The sequence below is a fragment of the Meleagris gallopavo genome, chromosome 1, assembly GCF_000146605.3.
Source record: "Meleagris gallopavo isolate NT-WF06-2002-E0010 breed Aviagen turkey brand Nicholas breeding stock chromosome 1, Turkey_5.1, whole genome shotgun sequence".
Classification (NCBI taxonomy): Eukaryota; Metazoa; Chordata; class Aves; order Galliformes; family Phasianidae; genus Meleagris; species Meleagris gallopavo.
Genome location: NC_015011.2, coordinates 21,529,969 through 21,557,010, shown reverse-complemented (window position 1 = coordinate 21,557,010; position 27,042 = coordinate 21,529,969). Strand labels below are relative to the sequence as shown.

Below are 27,042 nucleotides of genomic sequence, written 5' to 3'. Positions count from 1 at the left end.
TTTTTTTGGTCTAAAGCAACACATAATTGGCTTCAACCAGCCTTAAGCAGTTCTTTTGTAATTATTTAAAAAGACTCTACCTCATCTAAGTTGAAAAAACTGAGTTAGCTGGGAAATAATTAAGTGCATATTCTTCATCTATAAGTTAAAGTTTATTTTTTATTATAATGGAATTATAAAGAGAGGGAGAAGGCTTAAGGATGAAGAATTAATGTGTTTCTTCTTTTATGTTGGAAGCCTTGATGCTTTATTATACTGTGTCAATCTATAATTGCTCTTTCAAATGTGAAAAATACAAAAGTAAATGATTAAGATTCTTTCCCTATTTAATGATGCATGAGGGCATCTACCCTACAACCCCAACTTCAGTAAGTGGTATTATAAGCACTTTTCCAACATTTGGTTCACAGAAAAGCTCCCATTAAAATGTTTCATTATATTTAACAATTTAAAGCATTTCATTAATCAGAAGCTGTGAAGTCAGTGGGGTTGCAGTGCTTAGTCTCCTCAGCATGGTGAATGAAAGAGAAGAGCTGCATGCCAGTAGAAGATGCAGCACTGCAAAATGCACTTGAAAAAAAAATGCAGTAGGTAAAAAGCAGAAACAAAGAAAATACAACCACAGATACTTGCCAAAAAAAGATAAAACCTTTTCCAACTCTTTTTAAACCAAGGTTCATTTCTGTATCACCTGAAGATCTACACCTTCAAGAGACTTTCTGAAAAGTCAACCATTTGTGCTGCCCATGTTACTTATGGTTGATCTTGTTGTTCAGACTGCTTATCTCTTCCTGGGACCAAAGACGCAAGAAGCTTGGATGCTATCTACAGCTGACAGCTCATACAGTGAAGCAGTCAAAAGCCCACGGTAGATGCAACTCTCTGAAAATGTGGAGGCAGTAGAGGAGGTTTGAACAGCACTTCACAATGCATCTTTAAAAAGTGGTGTCAACAAAATGAGCATCAGCTGGGAAGTAGCCATAAACCTCCTTTTGGCAATATTCATCTCTTCAGAATCCAATCCAACTAGGAAACTATAAAACTGTCTTGCAGAAGTTTTAGGAGCAAACTTGTAAAAACCTGACATGGACAGCACAAAGACCTGAAGGATGGGAGACATCACGAGATTCACAATTTGAGGCATACCTATCTTTCAGTCACCACAGTCTTCTAACCATTCCAGTTACAACAGAACAAGCAATGTCATGTTTACACAAGCTGAAAAAACTTGCTAGAAGTCAGCACAAGGAGGAGGGGTGACTTTGACCACAGCTCCCACAACCACTAAAATTCATACATTCAAGATTCAAAATGAGCTAAATCTGATCATAGCCCCTTTATGATACTGGCATGAGGATTCTGTAAGCTTTCACGAGAGAACATGGAAGTCATTTCCTTGGTGAACAAGATTTGGTGGTGACAAACCAGCAGAAATATGCGGCACAGTCTATCAACAGATAGAGTGAATCCCAGCTCTTCCTGTCCTTCTCCGCTACAATTCTAAGGGAGTTGAGAAACAAGAAAGAACTTCCTGCTCCAACAGGAGACACCAGTGCATGGCAGTTTATGCCAGCACATCTCCTTCTCCTGATTCTCCAGACAAGAGCACTCCACCATTCCCAGAATCTCAGTCTTCGCAGGAACTGAGGAAGAAAGGAAATGCTCCCTCTGGAGGGAAGATGACTTCCTGACGCAAGAGTGGAACTGGGACTGTGGAGGGGGATTCTGATGATTCTCCCAAAGAAACTAAGCTACCAAATGAGTTTTAAGGACAAGAAAGATCTCGGGAAGAGACCCCTCAAGTCTTGAAACAAGCTTCTCTTTTTTAATGGAAAACAATACTAAAGCTATTGCTCAACAAATGCTGCCTAACTAAACACCTACGTTGAAACTTGACCTAAGCATGTTGATTGTCATTATGCTTGTCAGAGACAAAGTGTGCATCTCCTCTCATCCTATAACAATCATCTATAAGAGGCAAAGAAACACACCCTAAGAAGACATTTCAGTCAGTCCTTTGACTGTAAAAAGAGCCTTGGTTGATGACATTTACATTTCACTTGCCCAGAATTAGATGACACAAACCCGTCTCTCAGTGCCAGCCCAACTCAGCCAGATCTCAAGGGCCTCAAGATGTGGCACTTGCATTGTTGGAGGAAGGCAGCTCAGTTATACCACTGCTTCTGAATGGTGGAACCATTCCATGTTTCAAACAGACTGTTTCAAGGTCTTAATTCTGTCTCCCAGCTTCAAGTTCTGAAACTGGAAGAGAACAGGAACCAGGTGGAATAAATCTCCTTCATGCACTGGGGTTATTAACTGATAGCTAAGATAGCCCAAAGGGATCTGTGGCTACTGACTGAACTGAACAGCTCTTCCTCATCAAATTAGAATAGGGATTAGTCATCAGAGAGTTTTGCTTCCTTTCTCACTAATTCACTTTCTGCAAAGCCAATACCAGTCTGGAATCTTTTCCAATATATGCATTTTTCACATTTATTTTTCTTTGCTTTAGGCAATGGAAGAAGGAATGAATGAAACAAAAAGATGCCATGAAGCCAGTAACCGTCCAGCAGCAGCGGTATAGCTGTCAAGACAGAACTATCTCACAACCTCAGAGTTTGGAAGCTTCATTGCATAAAATTAATTTAATCCATCAGAATGAGATCTCTTTTTTTTTCCTTCATTCTTGAGAATGTCATGCGTAAAGCTCATTTTCCTCATCCACAGGAAAAAGAAAAGCCCACTTGGCAAACGCAAATCTTTTATAGGAAATGATTGGTATTGATTTTCAAATGTACTGAGTAATGTCAAATCTTTTCCCACACAATAAAAGCCTTTTACTTCTCATATTGAGTTTTCAGTTATCACTCGGGAGTGACCCTGTAATTGCTAGATCACTGAATATGGTGCCTACAGTTTAAGCGGACGGAATCAGTCCTCTAACATATGGCTGCAAAACAGTTCACATCTTCCACAGTTCAAACACACCAAAGATACATAATACATACTAAGAAGAGGTTACATGCAAATGCAGACAGATGAACCCTGAAAGGCACTTTCCATTTTGACTGTCCTAGCCCTGAACAGAAGTTGATGACTGTGAATGCACTGCAATAACTTAAAGTAATTGTATAAAGAATGCTTCCAATGGTTTTACATGGTATTAAATTCACAGGATTAAGAAAAGTTTGAATTGCTTACTTTTTAAAATGCAGAACATCTAAAATACATTGCTTTAATTATTTAAAAGTCCTTCAGTTGCTCAAACTAAGTCACTTTAATTTAGAAAGTCTTTTGAAATCTGCATAGTTTTAAAATTCAACGAACTTTTAAAATTACTCTAAAAATTCCTTCTCTAGATACCAATTCTTTCATTAATTAAAAGTATATTTCATTCTAATTGTTCTAAATGCAGTTTTCAGCTAAGAATGCCTGTTGCCCATGCCCCTTTTGATTTCAAGAGTAAAAAGACATAATAACTGAATAATTTTTGTTATAACTTCATTAAAAGAAAAAATGCAGTATTTGGAAAAAAAAAAAAGAAGAAAAAAAGGAGTTTGGAAGTCCAGAACTCCTACCCTCTCCTATCCACAAGAAATGCACATCACGAGAGTATCAGCGTGAGCTTCCCCATGCTGCTCTGTCTGATGTTTATGCATTCTAACCCTGTTCTTGAAAACTAAGCCTCTGGAAGTGAAGTTTACAGGATGGATGATTGAGGAAAGTTCTGTTTTTCTTCAATAGCATTAGCTTTTTGCTTGTAGTCTGAAGGGACTATTCTGACTACCTAGCTAGAGGTTTAATATGCTACTTCCTTGCAAAAACACAGGTTATTTCTGATCAAATCCAGGATGCCTTTGAGAAATCCTTCCAATTTTGGCTTTAAAAAAAGAGTATTTATGAAGTACAGTCAAGTTCCCACTTACTCCTCTTTTGGGTGAGTTGAATAGACTTCAGACCTATTTAAAGCAGGTTTTCTAGGTATTCTTGAGCTGCAAACAATTCATAGTGTTTGTAGCATTCCCTTCTGAAAACCCTCCATCTTCTCAAGATCCTGCCTGCAGGGCTCACTTTAGATCTAGACAATCTCAGTAATTAGTTTCCTGTTCCCAAACCCAAGAAAATTATAACTTCTGTATTTCCAACTGGCACTATCTTGAGCTTGAATTAAAAAACTAAACTCAGCATTATATTAGCAGCTCAGTTGTATTATCCACTGGATCAGATAATTTTCATTCACAGTGGCTACATTATGGGATACAGCACATCCCTCCTATGCCTCTCTTGAGAGGGAACTGCATTCTGTTTTCCTCAAGTCATTTAATTACATTAAAATGTAAATATTGCTTCAAGACAACCTGTATGTCATACAAAAAAGATAATGTAAGTAACTACTCTGCACTGCTACTTACTGTTAACATGATAGAACAATCTGTACACGATGTACTGACTATCAACAATGGTGGTGGAAACTTTGTGTTCCAGTTGTAACTATAAATATTGACTAAAGGGAATTAAACCAGTTACTTTAAAAATGACTAAATTAGCAGCCTTCAGTTAATTAAATACGTTCTATCTTTGCTGACCTGAAAAAGCCTAATAAAGCTCCACATAAAACTTACTATAGAACTACTAAAAAACTGTTAAACATTACAGTCACTAAAAGTAAGTTGTAAGGACTACTAAAGACAATGCAAACATATAGTCTCCTAGATCTTTTTTTTTGCTCAGAGACATGATTTAGTATAGGGTTGCTAGAGTTAGGGTAGTATGGTTAGATCTTGATTGGACTTAATGATCTTTAAGGTCTTTTCCAACCTGAGTGATTCTATGATTCTATAATTCTATGATTTTAGTAGTTTTGTGATACAGCTATTGCATATGAAAACTCATAGAGTCATTTCTGGTCAAAACCTCATATAATACAGATTGCTTGCATGTGTAATCTTGAAAATCAGCTACATCATTCTTCTGTAAACATTAAGTTGTTAGATGACAACCACTTGACAGTTCTAGGCTCTGAAGATTACTCACCCTTGAAGGTCTCAATGCAGTATAAATTACTGAAAAATGAATCCCTCGTTCCTGCAGATCCCTGGTCAGTCTTCCAATTATTTTGTCTATAAATAGAAACATGTATAATTTAACAAACGCTGTATGCTGAGGAAGATATAATCCTACATTAGTCAGCAAAATAATGAGCTAGATGTTTAAGCTTATTTAGTTTATTTATGTAATTTAGTTTCTAGTACCATTCATGTGTCAATAGGTACAAATGGGATAAGGCGTATTCAGTGTCCTGAAAAATGAACAACTCAGTGAGACAATACAAAAACAAATACGTTAAAGCTGTTCAGAAAAAAAGATATGTAGCTTTGAAGCTGACAAGTAAATACAAGGAAAATAATACCTGAAACATAGAAGTTTGAGAAATTCAATGCAAGAGAAGAATAAATCCATCAAAAGATGAGAGCACAATGCATATCCTGTCAGTCAAATGGCCAGTTAATAAATAAATAATTAATAAAGCTGAACTAGTACCAGGCTGTGAATTACAAAGCACACAGAACAACAGATCACTGAGAAGCAATACTCAAAATAGCAGCAGTACTTAGTCTGGGACATGATATGTATAATATTGGCAGTGACATTCTTTTTTCTTCAATGGATTTAAAGCCTGATTCTGTACTCTCAACAGAGAGAAAACATTCTCAACAGAATGGAAAATTTTGCTGTTGACTACAGTGGATAGCAAGATAGAAATGCACTGACATATTTCTGAAAAAGGAAGGAAAATCAAATAAGGAAGAGAGGACCTTTCAGTGTGGTCCAAGAAACTGCGCAGAAAATTCACTTTTAGCTCTGAAATGACAAGTAGCTGTGACAAATACTTAGAATTAGTAAATGTTTTCAACTTGCATGCAGAAATATTAACATCTACTTATCATGAGGAACATAACAATTGTGATTCAAGAACTGATATTACAATTGCCATTAGAACTCAGAAAGAAATAAGCCAACAGACTGACACAGACTGTTTCTGTGCCATTCCACTACTCATCCACGTAATATTCTAGTGAATGGCTATTACACAGCCTCTACAAGCAGGTTTCTCAGATTACAACATTACACTTTACAGAAATTATATTTTATTTTCACATATTGGAAGTGAAGCTTATATTATTAGCCTTTTAAACCTCTTTAACTTACAGAATCACATAGACTCCATAATTGCAGGGTTTGGAAGAGCTTTCTGGAGATCATCTAGTCTAACAAGCTACTAAAGGAGGTTCTCTAGAGTAAGTCACACAGAAAAGCGTCCAGGTAGGTTTTGAGTATCTCCAGAGAAACAGATTCCACAATCTCCATGGACAGCTTGTTCCAGTGCTCTATCAGCCTCAAAGTGAAGAAGTTTTTCTCATGCTCAGATGTGCCCTTTGTGTCTTGTCCTGTCGCTGAGCACCACTGCTGGCCCCATGCACTTGAATTCTGCTCTTCAGATATTTGTAAGTGTTGACAAGGTCCTCTCTCAGCCTTCTCTTTTTTAAGCTGAACAGCCTCACATCACAAGTCACTCAGCTTTTTCTCATACGGGAGATGCTCCAGGCCCAACATCATCTTTGTAGCCTTCCATGGACTCACTCTAGTAGTTCCCCTTCTTTCTTGACCCAAGGAGCCCAGAACTGGACACAGTACTCCAGATGAGGCCTCATCAAGACAGAGAAGAGGGGAGAATCACCTCTGCTGACCTGCTGGCCACGCTTTTTTAATGCATTCCAGGATACCACTGGCCTTCTTGGCCATAAGGGCACGCTGCTGGCTCACGGAAAACCTGTTGTCCCCCAGCAAACTCAGGCCATACTCTGCTGAGCTACTTTCCAGTAGGTCAGCCCCCAAAATGTACTGACGCATGGCGGTTATTCCTACACAGGTGTGAGGCTCTACACTTGCCCATGTTGAACCTCATCAGGCTCCTCTTGTGGCCTTCTTGTGTGTTAACCACTCATCTTGGATTTGTCTCATCAGTAAATCTTCTAAGGGTGCATTCTATCCCTTCATTCAGCCAACAAAGAAGAAACTGAACAAGATGGGACCCAGTACTGACCCCTGGGGAACACCTCCAGCTACCAGCCTCTAACTGGAAATCATGCCACTGATCACAACCATCTGAGTTGTGAATATGGCTTCCTGGCTGAGTAAAATGCCTAGCTTTTGTGAAAATGTAAGTATTACTTTTTATGTAAGGTTGCATAACAGCTTGGTTGCACGCTGATTTCCTCATGTCAGTCAAGAATCATACCTGTGTAAAGTTTCCTATCTAAAAAATTATCATTAAAAACATCTACTATTAAATAAGAAGCAGACTTGGTCAGAAAATCAAATGCCTATACACTAATAGTGAAATTATACTGGGTGTAGTTGTCCAAGGAATTACATAATGTAGATCAGTATGCAAATCTACATGCACTGAGGGTAGTTCATCAGAAATTCTCAGCAGCCTCAGCCAGAACTTACAGGAAGAAAAATACTGCATTGAGAAATGCACAGATTGTGGGGCTTTTTCTTCCATTAAAACAACTGATTGCCTTATGAAATAACACACTATTTACATTTTGCTTCACTAAGGAGCTACATGTAACTATAGTTACTGCTAAAATCTACAACTTTGGCCTTTGGGAAGATTCTAGATGAAATTTCTTCATTCATTCACAGGAAAATTGAAATAGATCTTTGGTTTTATGTGATCAAGATTTTTCCAAGCCAGATACCTTGCTAATGAAGTATTTGCAGATCTCCCAAGAAAATGGTCAAGATTTGTCCATCCTATCTTGAAGTACTGAAACTGCTTGCCTACATGGGAACATTGGTTAATCCAGCCTCCTTCTGTAGTGGAAAAAGAGGCATCTCCAGATGATGATATTAATGTTAGAGGCATTTTAGAGTGATATTATTGCAGGTATGCCAGTATGAATCAAATAAACACTATGTAGGTCTATGAATGTGAAACAGTTTGTCCAGGATAACTCTCTGCAGTTAGCTTAATTGCATGCTATGCTCTGGTGGAAGGATTAAACCTTTCCATCTTATTGAAGACATGTCCCCTGAATTTCACCAGGGACAGGATTAATGCTGTTATTAATTTCTAATCTACTTTACTTTCGTTGCATGCTTTTATACATGGATGGAAAGGATAGAGGAACTGAGAAGCAATGTTCTGGAAGGAGAAAAGGAAAAAGAAATAAAGAATATACACTGTGGATAAGAGGGAAAGAAAAGAATAGAGCAAGATGGAGGGAGAACGGGAGAGGAGAGAGTGGAAAAAGGGATAAACTAAGAATCAGAGCAGAAAGAAGAATACACACAAAAGAATTAAAGAGCCACATCTTACACACAGAGTCACAAGCAGCTTTGACATTAATTCTGAGGTACGCTGCACACAACAGGTAAGACTGATAAGGCTTAGTTCAACCTTCTCCTGAGCAGAGAAACATTTAGGAGAACTGGCAAAACCTGAGTAACAATCTCAAACTATTTCGTGCAAATGAAAGAAAGAAATACTGAAAAGCAGCACACACATGCACACACACACACAAAAAAAAAAACAGAGCCAAAAGCGAGAAGAAATGTACAGTCTGGCTGAGAAAGGATTCATTCTCTAAAAACCTTGTTACAATAAAAAAAGAAAAAAGGCAGAAAGAAATAGTATTTCTAGCAACTGTTTTATAGAAATTACCCAATATCTCTCTATCTGTGCATGTATGAAGGGACAGACTGGAAATAATTCTGAATCTGCAGTACTTTAAGCAGGTTTGAATTCTGAATTCCAGTTTGGATTTTGTAATGAGTCTCATTTTAATGATGTGTTAAAACTCCTGCTTATTCTAGCTTCTAGAGTGCTCAGAACCGCACATTTCCTTTGGGCAGAATCTGAGCCCATTTGCTCTGTCTGACAGAGATTGCTGTCTGCAGTGAGTAAAACAGCAGGAGAGATTTCTCTGACGTCTTATTACAGCAGATTTTAAAACCCTCTATAGCAGAAAGGAATTAAGTTGATGTGACAAACACAAGAGTCTTTGTGAACTTCCAGGCAGCATAATAGAGATCTGCCCTCATTTACTATGGGTTTACAGTTAACACTGTTCAAAAATTACAAGCAGCATTGTACCAGTTAACAATTCTCTTGTCATATTACAGGCATGTGACACACAGTATTTTTGGTTGCTTATCCAGATAGTGTTAGCAGCACTCACTCCATAACAAACACCAATAACTCACGGCCTTGCAAGCCCTTATGACCTTGACACATGTCCTGGCAACAGTATTCTGCAAATGGCTATGCTCAAGCTGCAGCAAGTGCTTGGACACCCACACCTGCCTGACCACACGATTTGGGACCCTTCTCTGGCAGTTTTGCAATGACCCACCCGAGTCTGTCCTTTCCACTGCATAGACTTCAAGTAGGATAACTTAAAGGAACTACAGGTCAGCAACTTGCACGTCAATTAAAACTTACTGCTGATGATATCTGCAGGTTCTACTCAGCAATGTTCAATGGCCGATTTGGCAGATGTGACAGAACGTGAGTATTTAGCCAACACTATCACTTTTCTAGAGCATAACTGCAACTCTGAACACAGTGTGAAGATTTTGCACTTGGCCATATGAAGCAGCACATCTTCCACAATCCACACACCTTTTTCCTGACAGCAGGTAGTTGACACTAACCACAAAGCTGGTACAGCCTGTCCTGCATCATTCCAAAGGTCTCCCATTAACTTTACTGTTCCGAAACAAAAGCAGCCTGAAGCCGGGGCTGGGAGGCCTGTTCTTGTGCTTTTACAGCTGATGAAGAAAATGTCCCATAAAAAAGAAGGTAATGTTTAGCCAAGGCCAACATTAAGCCAAAACTTTTGGAGACAAGAAGGAAGAATTGAACAGTAATGGTTTTAAACTGAAAGTGGGTAGATTTAAAATATTCTGAAGACATTCCTTACTTAGAGGCTGGTGATGCACAGAAATACGTTGTCCAGAGAAGCTGTGCATGCCTCATCCCTGGAGGTGTTCAGTGCTGGGTTGAATGGGGCCCTGAGCAGGCTGATCTGGTGGGAGGTGCCATGCCCATTGCAGGGATTTGGGATGCCTATGGCAGAGGTGAATCATCACCACATTTCAGGGCACAGAGATGTATCCATTTCAGTGGATTTTGAATTACTCAGTACTTCAACAGGATGATAATTGGCTGCTTATAGGTACGTAGATGGCAGAAAAAGCTTTAAGCAGTATTACAACAAAATCTGGAAAAACCAGGAAATACAATCTGTTCAAGCAAAAACAGGCTTAAGTGGTGAAATGTTTGCTATGTCCTGGCTATATTGCTTACCATTTTCAGCAATTGCTTCCAGGGTGGAAATCTCATTTAAATCACTACAAAGAAGTGGGAGAAAGATAATTAAATTTTTTTGCTATACAACAGTGTGAATCAGAAATGTATACAGGTACATACTAATCAGCATGTCACTTTCGGCAGACTACAATGTTTTTTCATCTTTTTCTCATATCCTCCTTATGAACTTCTCCTTCTGCAAAGCAGTTCATACGAGGACCACATCTTTAGCTGATTCCTCCAAAACCTCAGACTTCTTTAGCTGCAGAGAAGACAGATTACTGATCTTCCTTTGACCATTCTCTCCCCAGATTTCCTTATATTTGATGGTGTTAATCTAGATCAGCTCCATGACCCACACCCAGTGACCAGGAGTGCTCTATACCAAACAGCCCCAGCGGTGTAAAAGCCCCGCAGGTAACAGCCAGGCACTAGCACTCACCTGAAGGGACAGACTCTACCTCCATTAGGCAGCAGTTGTTACAGGTCAGGAAACAGGAAGCTTTATAGCCTTCCTATTCCTTTAAGATTGATGAAAACTAGTTTCATTATTCATATTAAATTCTAGGATGCTTGGATGTTTATTTGTTTATCTTTCCTGCCAGTTCTTTGACCTCTGGAATGTCTTCTAGCAATTAATTCAGCAGGTTAATCACATGTTGCATAAAATAATTCAGCTTTTCTGCTTAAAGAGTGCTGCCATTTAGTTTATTAGTTGTCCCTTAGTTTATTAGTTGTCCCTTTGTTCTCATATAATGAAGCAGACAAAACAGTAACGCCTGACTGACTTTCTCAATGTAATTCAGTTATTATACCTCATCAGAGGACATTAAAAAACACTGAATTCACATTTGCTGGAAAATAACTTTGTTAACTCTGTAAACTACTCTTTGAATTTTTTAATTTCCTGAACACAACAGATATTTTCAAAAAGCAATAAAAATCTTGCATACATTTGGGTCAATGTGTTTGTGACAAGGTCCTACCTGGTAAGTGGTTGTAGCTGAATTACAAGTAAGTTTGGTTTAGATGTATTCACTTCCAGATGAGAGATATCAAGATTTGTCAAGTTTTTCAAATTCCAATCTCCTGATGCCTGAAGAAAGCTCAAAAGATCCCTGGTAGCCTTGCAATCAACAGCAGGCAAAACTAAAGATGAAGGAGAAGACTGAAGAATTTCCTGTAACAAATTTATGGACAGTTTATTTCATAAGTTAATACTAAACACAAACTACTTCTTTTCTCTATCATTCATTTAATACTCAAGGTGAGAAAACAGTGTGGTAAACACTAAGTGAGCTCTCACCAGCTTGATGCTGGCTGCAGGCTGCTCCTGGAAAGGTGCAATGAACAGACATCTCTATCACTCTTATTCCTGCACTGTTTTGGAGCAAGCTTAAGACACACTGTGACCTCAAAATCTTACTGTCTTTTCCGTGAGTGTAATGGAATAGGAGAGGCAGCTGGTGTAGAAGTTCTCAAGCTGAAGAAGGTGGAGAGTGTACTGGAGAATACGAGGCAAAAAGATGAGGCATCAGAGGACCATCACACAGGAACTAAATGGCCACTTAGGTGAAAAACATCAATGTTGGAAACTTCACATTCCATCAGCTCTAGTTAGTAGGGAGTCATACTTCACTTAACAAATTACCTTCCTTTGTGTACGTGCTAGTGGTATAGCACACATTACAGATAGAGGCCAAACCCCTCTTCACCCCAACCTCCCTTCAGGAAGTTGTAGAGTGCAATTAGGTCTCCCTTGAGCTTCCTCTTCTCCAGACAGACCAATCCCAGCTCCCTCAGCTGCTCCTCATAAGACTTATGCTCCAGACCCCTCACCACTTTCACTGCCCTTCTCTGGACACGTTCCAGGGCCTCAACATCTTTCCTGTAATGAGGGGCCCAAAACTGAATACAATACTTGAGGTGCAGCCTCACCTGTGCTGAGTAGAGGGGGATGATCACCTCCCTGCTCCTGCTGGCCATGCTATTTCTAATGCAGGCCAGGATGCCATTGTCCCTCTTGGCCACCCGGGCACACTGTTGGCTCATGTTCAGCCGAGCATCAACCAACACCCGTAGGTCCTTTTCTTCTTCACAATCATCCAGCCGCTCATCCCCAAGCCTATAACGCTGTTTGGGGTTATTGTGGCCAAAGTGCAGGACTCGACACTTGGCTTTGTTGAACCTCATCCCATTCATCTCAGCCCAGCTATTCAGCTTATCTAGATCCCTCTGTAGGGCCTCCCTACCCTCAGGCAGATCCACACCACCTCCCAACTTGGTGTCATCTGCAAACTTACTGAGGGTGCACTCAACCCCCTCATCCAAGTCATCAATAAATATATTAAACAAGATGGGCCCCAGTACCGACCCCTGGGGGACACCACTTGTAACGGGTCGCCAGCTGGACTGAACTCCATTAATCATTACCCGTTGGGCATGGCCCTCTAGCCAGTTCCTTATCCAAAGAAGTGTATACCTGTACAGACCATGGGCAGCCAGTTTTCCCAGAAGAGGCCTGTGAGAGACCGTGTCAAAGGCTTTGCTGAAGTCTAGGTAGACTACATCAATAGCCTGTCCCTCATCCACAAGACTTGTCACCCAGTCATAGAAGGAGATGAGGTTGGTCAAGCATGACCTGCCCTTCATGAACCCATGCTGGCTGGGCCTGATCCCCTGGACACCACTCACGTGCCATGCGATCTCACCCGAGATGATTTGCTCCATTACTTTCCCCGGTATCGAGGTCAGGCTAACAGGCCTATAGTTCTCCGGATCCTCCTTATGGCCTTTCTTGAAGATGGGAATCACATCAGCAAGCCTCCAATCCCCCGGGACCTCTCCAGTTAACCAGGAGCGCTGATAGATGGCTGAGAGGGGCTTGGCAATCACCCCCGCCAGCTCCCTCAGCACCCAAGGGTGTAGCCCATCCGGTCCCATGGACTTGTGACAGTCCAGATGGAGGAGAAGCTCTCTGATTGTATCCACCTGAATCGACGGGGGTATATTCTGAGTAGGGTCCCACACTTCCAGATCAGGGCATAAAATGCTCAGCGATTAACTGGTCTGGCTATTAAAGGCAGTCATAAAGAAGGCATTGAGGACCTCAGCCTTCTCCTTGTCCTCAGTGGACACATTCCCTGCTGCATCAAGTATAGGATGAGAAATATTCTTGGTTCTTCTTTTGACGCTGATATATTTATAAAAGGATTTTTTTATTGTCTTTTACTGCAGTGGCCAATCTGAGTTCAAGTTGGGCTTTTGCCTTCCTAACTTCCTCTCTGCATACCTTAGCTACTCCCTTGTAATCCCCCCCAAGTAGCCTGCCCCTTCTTCCAGAGGACATAGACTCTCTTTTTCTCCCTGAGTCTCAACAGTAGTTCCCGGCTCATCCACGCCGGTCATCTTCCCCTACGGCTTGTCTTACGGTACTCAGAGACAGCCTGTTCTTGTGCCTTTAAGATTTCAACCACTTCTTAAAAGTCCACAAGCATGTAATCTCATTGTATCACAAGTCAAGAAAGTGGAGCAGAAGACTGGCTTAGCTAAACAAGGAACTCTGCCTGAAACTACTTTGAGTACTGTGTCCAGGCCTGGGGCCCCCAGCACAAGAAAGATGCAGAGCTCTTGGAAAAGTCCCAGAGGAGGGCCACTAAGATGATCAGAGGGCTGGAGCACCTCTCCTATGAAGAAAGGTTGAGGGAACTGGGTTTATTTAGCTTGGAGAAGAGAAGGCTACAGGGATTCCTCATTGTGGCCTTCCAGTACTTGAAGGCAGCATATAAACAGGAGGGGGAATGGCTGTTTACAAGGATGGATAGTAATAGGACAAGGGGGAATGGTTTAAAACTGAGAAAGGGGAGGTTTAAATTAGATATTAAGAGGAAGTTTTTCACAAAGAGGGTGGTGACACACTAGAACAGGTTGCCCAAGGAGGTTGTGGTTGCCCCATCCCTGGAGGCATTCAAGGCTGGATGTGGCTCTGGGCAGCCTGGTCTAGTGGTTGGCGACCCTGCCCATAGCCAGGGGGCTGAAACTAGATGATCTTTGAGGTCCATTTCGACCTAGGCCATTCTATATTTCTATGATTCTATGAACTAGGTCTGAAAAAGAAAATGTATGACCTCTGAAAGAAAGATCTAGCTTCACAGAGAGAGTACAGAGCTACGGTTCGCATTTGCAGGGGAAAAACAAGAAAAACCAAAGCTCAGCTTCAGTTGACATTGCCACTGTGGAGGCAGACAAATTAGGCTTTTTCAAGTATCCCAACAGAAAATGGAGGTCAAAGGAAAACACTGGACTGATTCTTGGATCTGATGGTCACCTAAGAACGAGAAGGAAAATGAGGAGGCATTTAATGCCTTTTTTTGCTTCAGTATTTAACAGTAACAACAAATCTTGGGCTGCCCAGACCTCAGAGTTGGAGTACTGTGACTTGGGGAGAAGTGACTTTGTAAAGGATCGGCTCTCACAGTGCAGTGTTTACAAGTTCATGGGGTCTGACAGGATTCACCTAGAGTGATGAAGGAATTAGCAGATCATATAAGGTCATAGGAATTTGGTGAGGTCCTCACTGACTGGAAGCTAGTCAATACCAGTGCCATACCCATCTACAGAAGGAATATGAGAGAAGATCCAGGAAGGCAAAGACCTGTTAATCTTATCTCAATGCCTGGAAAAGTTATGGGGAAAATTAACCTGGGAGTTAAAGAAAGGCAACTACAGAACAAAGCTACTACCAGGTACAGTCAGCATGGTTCAGGAAAGAAAAGTCCTGCCCTCTATGGTAAGGTTATCTGTCTGGTGACGAAGGGAAGTTCATGGACACTTCTAGATTTTAGGAAAACCTTTAATACTATCCTTCATGGCATTCTTCTGCCTATTATCCAACTGTGAGATAAGCAGATTTGCACTATGCTGGTGATGAACTGTTCCAACAGTAATGCTCAATGTGTTGTAGTGAATGGGCTGGCAGTTGGTCACTAGTGGTATACCCCAGGTCTCAATTCCAGGGCCAGTTCTGTTCAATATTTTTATCAATGGTGTGGACGCAGGAGTAGAATGCATTCTCAGTATGTTTGCTGATGACACTGAACTAGGAGATGCTGCTGGCTCCCTGGAGGGACGAGAGGCCTTGTAGAGGGATCTGACAGATTGAAGCATTGAGTGATCAGCAGTGATATGAAGTTATTTCATCAAAGGAAAAATGTCAGATTCTGCACGTGGGACAGAGCAGGACTCAGCAGGAAGGGATCTAGGGATTCTGATAACAGCAGATTCAGCAAGAGCCTGCAGTGTGCCCAACAGCCAAGATGGCAAAACACATTTTGGGAAGCATTAAACAAGCATATCCAGCTGGTCCAAAGAGATTATTCTCCCACTATATTTAGAGTTGGCATTACTTCACCTCAAATACTGTGTGCAGTTCTGGGCTGCACAATCTAGAAAAGATATTAAGGTCCTTGAAATTATCTAGAGGTGTGCAACAAAGCCGGTGACAGGGCTGGAAGGCATGTCCAATGAGAAGAGAGGCTGAGGACACCTGGGCTGTCTAGACTGAAGAAGAGGAGGCCAAGAGGCGACCTCATTGCTCTCTGCAGCTCCCTGAGGAAGGGAACTGGAGAGGATGGTGCCAAGTTCTGCTTCTGGGATCCAATGACAGGATGCATAGGGAACAGAACAAAGATGCACCAGGGAAGATTCAGAGATGACAGTATGAAAAATTTCCTCACATTAGAAACTGGAACAGACTTCCTATAGTGGCAGATGATGCCCGTGAGTGTTAAAGGGATATCTGGACAATACCTCACTTTAAATCCTCACTGGCCCTGAAGAAGTCAGGCAGTTGGACTTTTGAAAGTCCCTCCCAGCTGAACTGAACTATTCTTGGTATGGAGGCATACACAGACTTCATACTGTGTGCTTTCTGTCTATTCATTCAAAACACAAATTATAAGGCTCACGCCGAGCCGGCTCAGATAATGAAACGTCAGGATATCTATTACTTATAATTCTCATAGTTGAGTTTCTGATGAAAACACGTAAGTTGTTGTGAATTTTAGTCATTCTCGTTCTATAAATTTCAGGCCTGCATAGCTGAAAAACACCTTCCCAAAGATTTTTCTGAATGGTAAAAAACACTTGGAAAATTCTGGATAAGAACATAAATGATAGAGACTTGAAAAGGAACAAAATTGATGTATGCAAAATTTCACATGAAGATTTGAAGATTTTTTTCCTGAGTTCTAGTTTACAACTTGTTAACTTTGCTTTCACATTTTTTATATTTAACTCCTAGATCAAGTCTGTCACTTGATCCAACATTCAAATATCTGAGTTGAGACTATTTTTCTCCCACTTAGTGATAGAAGTGTTGTGGTGTTGCTAACACTTTTCTCCTCCTACTCTTTTTCTTTTGTCTGTTCTCTGACTGCCTACCACTTTTCTGGCCTCCTCAGTTCCTTTCTAAATGCTCGCACGTTTTCCTTCCTAAGTAAAGGTTAGTTATTTCCACATTTCTATAGATGCTCATACAGGAGGATTATGTAGTATTGTCTGATTTGCCATACTGATAGAAAAATAAGTACAGAAATTAAAATAGACCAGAAAACACTGATCTCATTTACAAATCTTTGAGCAGGGTGCTTAGCACCTCCTAGAAGGAAAGGATGATATATTCCCTTTTTGTTTGTTTTGCATATATGAATTCATAGCTAAAATCCTGAGCAACAGTCCAATTGTCCATTATGTATTTATTTTATTTTTATTATTTAAAATATTTTAATCCTCCACTGCTTAGCAGCAGCCAGTTCTACCAAGGATATATTAAGCAGTTAACTCATTTATTATAGAATAAGAGAGAAAATGCATAATTACTGAGTAATGTCTGAACTGTGCCTCTGCTCCTAACCAATCCTGCAGTGCCATCTGTCTCAGCTTCCAGCCACTTGTATTCAACCATTTTTCATTCAAAGAGCACACACAGCTGGATATTTCCTCATTAGCATCAGACAGACATTTTGATCACATGCATCTTGACATTTGACCACTGCACGCTTGTTCTTAAAATACCAGTACGTTGCTTCAGGCATTCTGGCATTTCAAGTACCACGAGCGTTCAGAATACCAAGCCTCCAGAAGAAAACAGAGAATGAAGAGGACTACTGAGAAACACCTGGCACTGCATTTTGCAAAACGTCTAAACAAAAAGGTGTAACCACATAGGAGCTGGGAAGGGAAAAGGGGAAAAAAAATCCTCTGATTGACCTGATGATTGATAGCACAAATTCCTAAACACTGACAAAAGAATTTTTAATGTACCTATGGCTAAATCGCTCATTAATTTGCCTTCTGTAATGTCCCTTGAAGGACCTCTCGTGAGTGAAATACTGCAAGAAGCACCACGACTTGTTTACAGATCTCACTGTTCAGGTTTTTTTGAAGGTAGGTGTGAGAATTGAAAACTGAGTGTCATTCTTCACACAGGAAACTAAATGTCAGATCAGTGGCTGACAGTCATCAAAACAAAATAAAATACAAGGGGGTTTTATGGAAAACACTAAGGACTGAACAGAACAAATCATCTTGAGACTGAATAAATTATGACGCACTTATATCTTGATGCATATGCACTTCTGCATGTTCCTTTGTCAACAGAAATAACCCAGAAAATGAACAAAACCATAAAACTAAAAGAGGTACATGGAATGGCACAAAGACAGTCAAAACTACAGTTAGGGCCTTTATGCTGAATGTGACTGAATAGTACTCCACGGTCTAGAAAAATAACTACTGAATGATGATATGATGGAGATTCAGAACCACAGTAGGCAATGACTTACAATAATAATTAAGCAGCCACCCAGCTGGCAACTAATTGTAGTTTGCTACTGTACACTGCAGTTCTAAGAAGTTCAGTTATTGCCTGGGGAAAACCAATGCAAATATTAAAGAAAAACAGTTTATAGAATAGGTGACTACTTAACACACAAAAAAAATCCCCAAATGATAATCTTTGTACTTTATTATTTAATTAAGAAGTTATTGGATGTTTAAGATAAATGATCTATCTACAAGATTCCTTTCTATATTAACTGGAAATAGAATTATTTTATTGCATACAAAACCACCGATTTCGAAAGTTCAAAACAGCGTTAATGTAGCTGAACAAATCTAATATCTGCAAATGTGGTTTACATGTCTATAACTCTTACAAATATTATACTCTTTTTGTAGTACACTGTACTGCTACATGCACATACACTCTCTAAATGAGATCTCTGGTTTAAGTTTGTGAATAAATTTGAATTGCTGAAGTTTAAAAGGAAGATGCTGGAGTAGTACAGGACATCTATAACAGTTCAATGAATCACTTGTGTAGCTTAGATTGTGAAGGTATAAAACTTTCAGATTATGCAACATGAAAGATTCTAATTTCCCCAGTGAGAAAATCCAGATCTGACCTTTTCTTTGTCCACTGTGCTGTGAATATTACCGTATAGTCTTCTATAGCATGATTAAGAAGGGATTTCTTTCCCAAAGTAAAGTAACTCCACTGGAGCACAACCAATGTGATAGCTACTGATATTTTTGTAGTCTTTGTTGCACTCAGGATGGAACTGGGTGATTAGATGATCTTTAAGCTTGCTGAGAATGTGAATTCAAAACTTTCTTCTGCCAGATACAGACCAAAGACTTACTTAAATGTGATCACTGGATGTAGACCATTACATCATTAGGGACTTGCAGCAGTCACATACACACAGCTTCTTAACTATAAAATCAAACCAGCTTTACAGCTATGTAAACACAAAATAGTTCAGACACCGTTGTGCATAGATTTGAAACCCAGAGAAAGTACAGCATTCCAGAGAAGTACCAATACATCTGCTTGAGGATGGAGTCACTAATCCTAATGCTACATATAAATATTACCCCCATTCATTCCTCAAAAAAGCCATGTACATACACTGAATAGTTGTTTTTGTTCCAGCATCATTGTTAAAATGCTGTCATATGGCAAAGAGATGAAGGTTAGTATTAGGGATACAATGAAGATGTGAGGTTCCTACACAGTATAGATAAAGAGACAGGTAATATGTGAATATTTGTGTATTTGATGGTACATACAGCTTGCTGTGTGGTGCCTAGGAATTAACACTTTGTGTGCTTCGATATAAGTTATATTACTAATAGCTCTGTTCCTCTTGCACTGCCCACAGGAATGCCTTAATGATTTTCAGGTGTGAACACTTCCCTTTTCCAATTACAATTCAATAAATTGTCAAGCAAGTACAACCAGATACTGAGCAAAAAATCTGTAAACCTCTTCACTGGGAACAGAAGTTTATACTCATGACCAGCTCAAATTCTGTGCCTGGAGTTTATTTTGGATTACTGAAGTAGCACAAATATTAAAGCAATCCAGTATCTAGGTATATATTCACACTATTCAAACAGGGAATGACATGGAGCTGCGACAGGGGAAATCCAAGCTAGCAATCAGTACAAAATTCTTCACCAAGAGGGTGCTCAGAAACTTTTCCTCAGAGAAGTGGTCATGGCACTGAGCTTTCCAGAGTTCAAGAAGCATTTGGACAATGCTTTCACATATCTTTTTCTCTGATCCTGTGTGGAGCCAGGAGCTGGACTTGACAATTCTTATGGGTTCCTTCCAGCTCAGTATATTCTATGATTCTTGGAATAAATTAGCTGTCTGGATGAGATAAGTCAGCTTTACTTCGCATGAAAATAAAATAAGTATTCAGTTTTGAAAATCTGGAGTACATACTTGACTCCTCACTTCTTTGTATGGTTTCAAAACACTATTTTGGGGTGTCAGTCTGGGAATTATGTCTATGTCTAGACACAGTTTCTCATTATTCAAAATTGCAACATGCTTAGAAACATTTTTTTTCAGTTAAGATAATTCTGAAAACCTGTTTTTTGAAATAAAATAGCCGCAAAAGACATTTCTGCGTACTCGGTTGTTTTTCTTTAGCCCATATGCTGAAACTGAAATAATCTCAATAAATCTCAATAAATAAATTGGCAAACTGCTGCAGTGCAGTTTAATATTGCCAGATATTGTCTGTTTGCATTCTTCTTACATAATTTTCAATTAAAAAAACATGCATATAAGGAAGTAAAAGAGAGAAATGCTTGCCTGAACATTTTGAAATGGATTCTTGTTACCATAGGATTCACTGTAGTAGGTGAAATCGTCTATGCTAAGCTGAAAAACAGAGAGCAGATTGGTGAGAAGGAGCCATATTATCTCATTCAGATACAGACTTACACTTGGCACTGCTAAAGGAAAAGAAATTAATGTTACATACCCTCTCTTGAAGGAACAAAACAAGGTTGCTGGGATTTGGAGTAAAAACAGGTTGCAGAAGTACAGCCAGCTCCTGTGCTGAGACAATGTGTCCTTCATGCAAAGCAGAGTCTGGATTCCACTGGGATCTGCAAAAAAATTATTTTTTAAACATTAAATTTGCTGCCAGTGATGACACAGCTTCTTTCTTCAAACGTCCAGAACTGATTCATGATATCATCACCTTTGGATTAAGATCAAGGTTACAGTTCAGTTTACTTTTATTCCACTTAAGAGGAAAAGAATTTGCTCATTTACATCCCTATGCTATTAACTGGATTACAGCAGGAATAAAATTTGTCCAGAAAAGATACAATTATTCTCTACAATTACTAACTTTTCTTGTTAGCATACAACATCACGCCTACATCTTTCAAAAAATTAGCTATAAAATAGAATGAAGGATATGTTGAAAATCTCCAGGGAGAGGTCCCAAGGGGAATCTCAACTCCCAGTATTATTTCCAGTGCTATCAGTCACCTCGACTGCTAAGGAGCAACACAGGTCAGGCCAGACCAGAAGGTATCACATTTTTTTCAAAAATCTTCCATTAAGTTAATGATTATCATTCAAAATATGCCTCTCTCGTAAGGCTTTCATGGTGAAACAACCATCTCTGCAGAGGCAGCTCAGAGTAAAACACCCTCCCAGAAGCAGGAGCTCTTCTGAACAGAATGGCAAATGATACTGAGAAAAGCCTACAGCAGTTTTGCTAATCTATCTTTAGGAGGACTGCACAGAGAAATAACCTGGCTACTTAGTTTTATTACAAAAAAAGAGCAGTTATGGGCAAAACCAGAGCTGGCATTATTCTTTCAGTACCTGACTGGGATTTTAGGATAAAATTTAGTACAAAAAATTTTGTCCCGGTGACTTGAAAAGGTAGTATCGTTGTGTTGCAGAAAACTCAGACCGAGAAGCTTCAGCTCCCCTCTTCCACAAGCACATATGATTTGCTAAGGCCTGAAAATCTGGTACTTCGGTCCCTCTGGATGGAGCTATTTGCAAACAGAATATAGCATCAGCTATTACGATGGTCACAACTTAGTGAACTTGACATGCCGATGGTATTTTCTAACCCAAAAGCGACTCCAAAATGTTTCAGTTCACTTATGAATAAAACAGTCTTTGTTTTCATCATGTTTTCTGCTTTCATCTTGAGATGGAGGCAGAGTAGGGACAATGAACATAGAGGGGTGTTCTGTGTCATTTCTCAGATAGGGAAAACCCATATTGCACTTCAAGGCTTGCTGATGGTTCGAATGAAGACTGCAGGGAGGGAATCAAAAGCCTTCCACTGCACCTACAGCAGAGATAAAAAAGATGTAATTGTGCAGCAGAAGATATCTAACTCTCTTCAGATTTGGGAAAGTACTAAAGCCCATGCTATTTCTGGGGGACTTTTCCAAGACAAGGTACTGCAGGTGTTCAAACTGGATTCTAGAATGCCTCTTGCCTGTTTTTCAGCTTTAGATGTAAACTTTGCTATAAAGGAAGGAAATTTCTTCTTATTCAACAGAAATTGTCTCTCAACGTTTTCTTAGTTTTTCTCAGCTCCTTCATTTCTATGTTCATTTGTGCTCAGCAATACACATTAATTTGTATTTCTGAACACCATGAGCTTAGGAATGGCAATAGACGTGTTAACTTCTCAAGAAAGCTGACCTCAGGATGTCAGAGATTTAAATACAAACTTTAAGAATAAAGTATTTGAAGAAAAAAGAAAAACTCTTGAAGATCCTGAATTCAGTAACTGAGTGACGCTTTAGAGAGACATTAAAGGAGTGCATGGCCACACCAAAATACTAGTAATACTGAAGGAAAAAAAGATAGATTCAATGGGAAATGTTAAAGAATGGTTTGTATGAAGGGAAATTATAGCGAATGCCTTGTTATACTTATTTTTGCAAATCAGGTAACTGATCTTTTACATGCCTAGCATAGAAAAGACTTTGAGAACCCTCTGGATTTGCAATTAAGTAAAAAAAGTAACAGAGAGAACATGAAACAAAACTAATTCATTTGCAGCAGCACAACAGCAAAGGCTTTTGTCTTAAAACCCTCAGAAATTTAATGATCCTGTTTTAAAACATTCTTTGCTTCTAAGGCTTCCTTGTTCCTTAGAGCAGCCCTTGCTAGCTTTACAACCTGGAAAAGCACCTTTTGTGAGACCTTGTAGCTTTCAGACATCAACTTTAAGAGCTCCGGTGGCATCATTAGAAAAATAAATCTCCATCAGCTGGCTAATAACTCTATTATAATACAGTGTTTGCCTAAACCTCCTATTCCCCATAAGATACACGTATTTTGTTTCCCTTTGCTAGCCTGCTAGGTGCTGCACAGTGTGCCTCACCTAACAAGCCCATATTGTGGTGCAAAAGAACTCTCACCATGGGTAAGATGGGAAATGTCAGATGTGTTCTGCTGGCTGCTTACCGTTAAGTGCAGAATGAAACAGAGATATGTACCCACGTGGTGGATATGCCGAGGGTGTGCATTACTGCCTGCAATGAACCCAACGATTCCTTTGAACTCTTCACCTCCAGCAGCATCTGAGTGTGGGATGGCAGAGGATGAGGTAGGCAGTAGGCCAACACACGTATCGATTGCTGCTATTTATTGATGGCTCACACAAAATGTGATGCCAAAAGCAGCACAGCTGTCCGCAGCCCCAGCAGGCCCTGCCTCCTGCAGTACAGTCATGTCTCAGCCACGGGGACCTCTGCTAACACTCACGCTCTCCTCGGGCTAGAAATGCAGAAGCTCAACGCTCAGTTGCATTCTGTAGCCAGACAATGTGGCAAAGAAAGGAAGTAGTTTCGCTTTGGAGTTTTTTGCTTCCTTCTTGCTCTTAACTACTTGGGCAGAAAAGAAGTCTACAAAAGACTAGAAGTAGAAGACTACTACTAAGCTGGGATACATTTTCAGATTTGTCTTCCTCCTAGGTAGAAGAGGGAGCAAAGATTTAAAGAATTCTTCTATCTGGATCTTTAAGAGGACAGATGGTAAACAAGCAGGGCTTCCTCACTCAGGCCTGTTGTCACCGGTACGCACTTACTCAGCACCTGCATTCTGAACTCCCGCCTACAAGTTACTCCTGTCAGTTGTCTCTTTCAGTCACTATTACCACATCAGATTACTACATAAGAAATAACATTTTCCCCTGCATGGAAGAAGTCAGTAAGCTCATTAATAAAATTCTGGAAATGATCTTCTACACAAAAAGCTCACCATTCCTAGCAGCACCAGTACAGTGACAACTGGTAACTACAGGAAAAAAATAATCCAAAGGACTTCTCAAGCAAACAAATAGGCTCAGAGCATCTGCACAGAAGACCGGAAAACTTACAGCTGAAATCATTTTCTGTTTTCACGTCTCCTTTCTAAACTACACCTCCTCCCAGCAAGATTTTTCAGTAAATTCCTTGCAGCTTTAGGAAACATGGCATATGTCCCATTTGGCACTAACACTTTCTCAAAATCACTTGTAATCTGGATTTACCAGAAAAAGATTCACAGCACAGCATAAATGAAGGTAGTAAGAAATTCTCAGTGACTACAAGCAAAAAACGGTCTAAAAGAGACACATGAAGGGCAATCACAGAAGCTACTTCTAATGAGTTTGTTTCCTCGGGCTCTCTAATCTGTGGAGAGAAAGAAATTCGTTTGAATATTGTTTCAAAACGGCTAAATCATGTTTCCGTTCTGAATCACATGTAAGAGGAACCTCCCCCCATCCCTCCTGCTCTGGTAAGCAGCAACATTAACGGCTTCAGCTTAAAGTCTGATTTAAGATAACGCTAATTTTCCCAGGGCAAAGTTATTTTGGAAAATGTCCACTGATAATTTGGTATCTCTTTGTGAAAAGCAGGACACTGCGACCTACTGTCTTATTCCCTTCATCTTCCTGGGTGCAATGGGGAAAGATTGCTGTTTGGTACAAAAAAAAACAACAAAAAAACCTCTGCATCTGTTATCTAATATTAACCTTGAGTAGCATGATCAGAGTACAATAACACATGAGAGATTTTAAAATGTCACATTCTCCTAATGGAGCTCTTCAAAGATACCATTTTACAAACACTGTATTATCCCTCAAGGATTCAGTATGGTATCCAGACAGTTAACCCAGGAGGTGGTGGTGGAACAGATGGGTGCATCTCAACTCCTGTCTGGCAATGAATGAAACTGAAGTTTTAAATTGGAGGGATTTTTTCACAAAGTGAAAAGAAATCCACTGATAATTACTGTACTTCTACACAGTCACCCCTCCTGAAACTCTCAACAGTAGTTCCCACACTGCAGAACAGCCACTGAAAACATTGCCACAAACACCAAGATGCAAACAGAAGTTCCTGTTGCTGTCTCTTTATTTTATAAAGTAGCATAAATCTCCTTTCCTGTAGTTTCAGAGGATTTCACAAGAACGATTTTTTCCCTCACAAAAATTTCCCCTTTTATGACAAAGGTCATAGGACAAGGAGCGCTTCTTCTATTTTGATGGAAACACAAAACTGGTTTAAACAGTCCACCATCCTGATTTTCTTGCTCTATATTTGTATATACCTGAACAATCCGCAGTAGAGCAAGTTGTTAATTGCATCTTGGTGGAAAGTTTGTTTTATGACCTCCCTGGGACACTGCTTATACTGACAACATGTGTACTATTTATACAAACTAGGCCAAAGGCAGCACTTGTCTTTTCTCAGACTCTCAAGATCACTTTTATCCTAAGAACAACTCCAACACTTACTTTGTTTTTAAATATAGAGGTAGCTCACGTTACTCAGTTATATCAGGTGGACAGATTAAGTATTTTGAATACAAAAGACCTTAATGTGGAAATATCTGTTTATTTCTTTTGAGGGTGTGGGATATGGAACGGGTCAGTTACCTAATTAAACTCATTGAAAAGATAACGTTTCTGGGTTCTTGTATGCTGTGGCTGTCTGGAGCCAGAGGAAGTGCTCTGGAAACTTTTAAGAGACAGGCAGACATATATCAAAGTTGGTATTCATTATCGCTGAGAAAGAATACAATGCCCAGATACATATAAAAGAAACCCAACAAGCACCTTCTACCTATGTCTTCAAATGCAATTTATCAGCATCTCTCAGCATGAAAAAACAAGGGTACCATGCTTGTCTATATGGCACTGTATGGCACGTAGAGAAGAATCCCCTGAAGAACTTAAACAGCATAACTGCTCATGGTCATAAGATTTCTCTTTTTGCTGTCTTAAAACTACGGCATTAAGAACTAGAAAACAACGGCAGCAACAAAACCACAAGACAGCAGGATTTAGCTCTGAGACCTTAATTTCAGTAATCTTGCCCAAAGACATGAGATGTACGCTGAGATGAATAACGGCAGCATTCAGCCCATCTGCCTGGTGGCACTTAGATAGATCACCGCGCTTAAACATCTTCATCAGCTCAAAGTCTCCTGAAAGGCAGTGAGTGCGGCCCCAGCAGCTGAAAGGGCGCTTATCACCAATAAACCATTGATGGATTCCCTTCTTGCTTTACAGAAGGGTAAATCCAAAGTGTACATAGGGTTGAACCCCTGGCTGGAGTGTGCCAAATTCTGACTGTGCATATTAGAGAAATGAGTAAGAACCCAGCTGTGAGAAGGCCTGCTGCTGAACTGGGTATAATACACATCGTGCAAAGCACAGGAGCTCTCCATTGGAGGGCTTGCAAATTAGATAACGCTCACTTATTCCTAATAAGTGAAGCCTATGCACAAAGAAGTTCCTCCTATTAAAAGAAAGAACTGCATTTAAAATTAAAAAAGAAAGGAAGAAAGAGAGAAAGAGAGAAACAGAGGAAGGAAGGAAAAGGAAGGAAAAGAAAGAAGGAGAACAACAGTGAATAGAAAAACCATGGTGGAGGAGCCGGAGGAGTGAGCCCAGCCCGCAGCTCCTGGCCAGCTCCTCCGCGAGGCTGCCCCGCGCTACGCCTTTAAGCCAGCAGAGCTGCAGCAGCGCGCTCGGGGTGCCTCGGGGTGAACAGAGCCCAGCCACTTCAGAGCTGAGTAACGTGGGTCCTACCGCCTGGTTCAGAACACCAACACCACGAACAAAAACGGGCAAACCGTCCCGTTAGGCAGCGTGTCCGGAGGCAAACTGATTCCCTCGGCTCAGCTCCCTCGGCTCGGTTCGCTGCCGGCGGTTCTCACCCGCAGGCGGTCGCGCAGAAACGCTTCCCCCACGGCCGCACGCACGCAGAGCGGCAGGGTCCCTCGCTCGCTCTCCTACCTGCCCGTGGACCACAGC

At 40.3% G+C, this 27,042-nt stretch overlaps 1 protein-coding gene across 1 annotated transcript in view; it reads right to left on the bottom strand.

Annotated features, from left to right (window-relative positions):
* The window catches only part of LOC100541182 (V-type proton ATPase subunit S1), a gene marked incomplete at its 5' end in the record, with an annotated part of 55,116 nt that extends 28,076 nt beyond the window's left edge, over window positions 1-27,040 (bottom strand). The window contains 6 exons of the mRNA XM_031552124.1: window positions 5,038-5,123; window positions 10,385-10,428; window positions 11,374-11,567; window positions 20,556-20,624; window positions 20,728-20,854; window positions 26,946-27,040. Coding sequence (XP_031407984.1) covers window positions 5,038-5,123; window positions 10,385-10,428; window positions 11,374-11,567; window positions 20,556-20,624; window positions 20,728-20,854; window positions 26,946-27,040 — 615 coding nt within the window. The remainder of the gene's footprint in view (window positions 1-5,037; window positions 5,124-10,384; window positions 10,429-11,373; window positions 11,568-20,555; window positions 20,625-20,727; window positions 20,855-26,945) is intronic.
* Window positions 27,041-27,042: the final 2 nt, after the last annotated feature.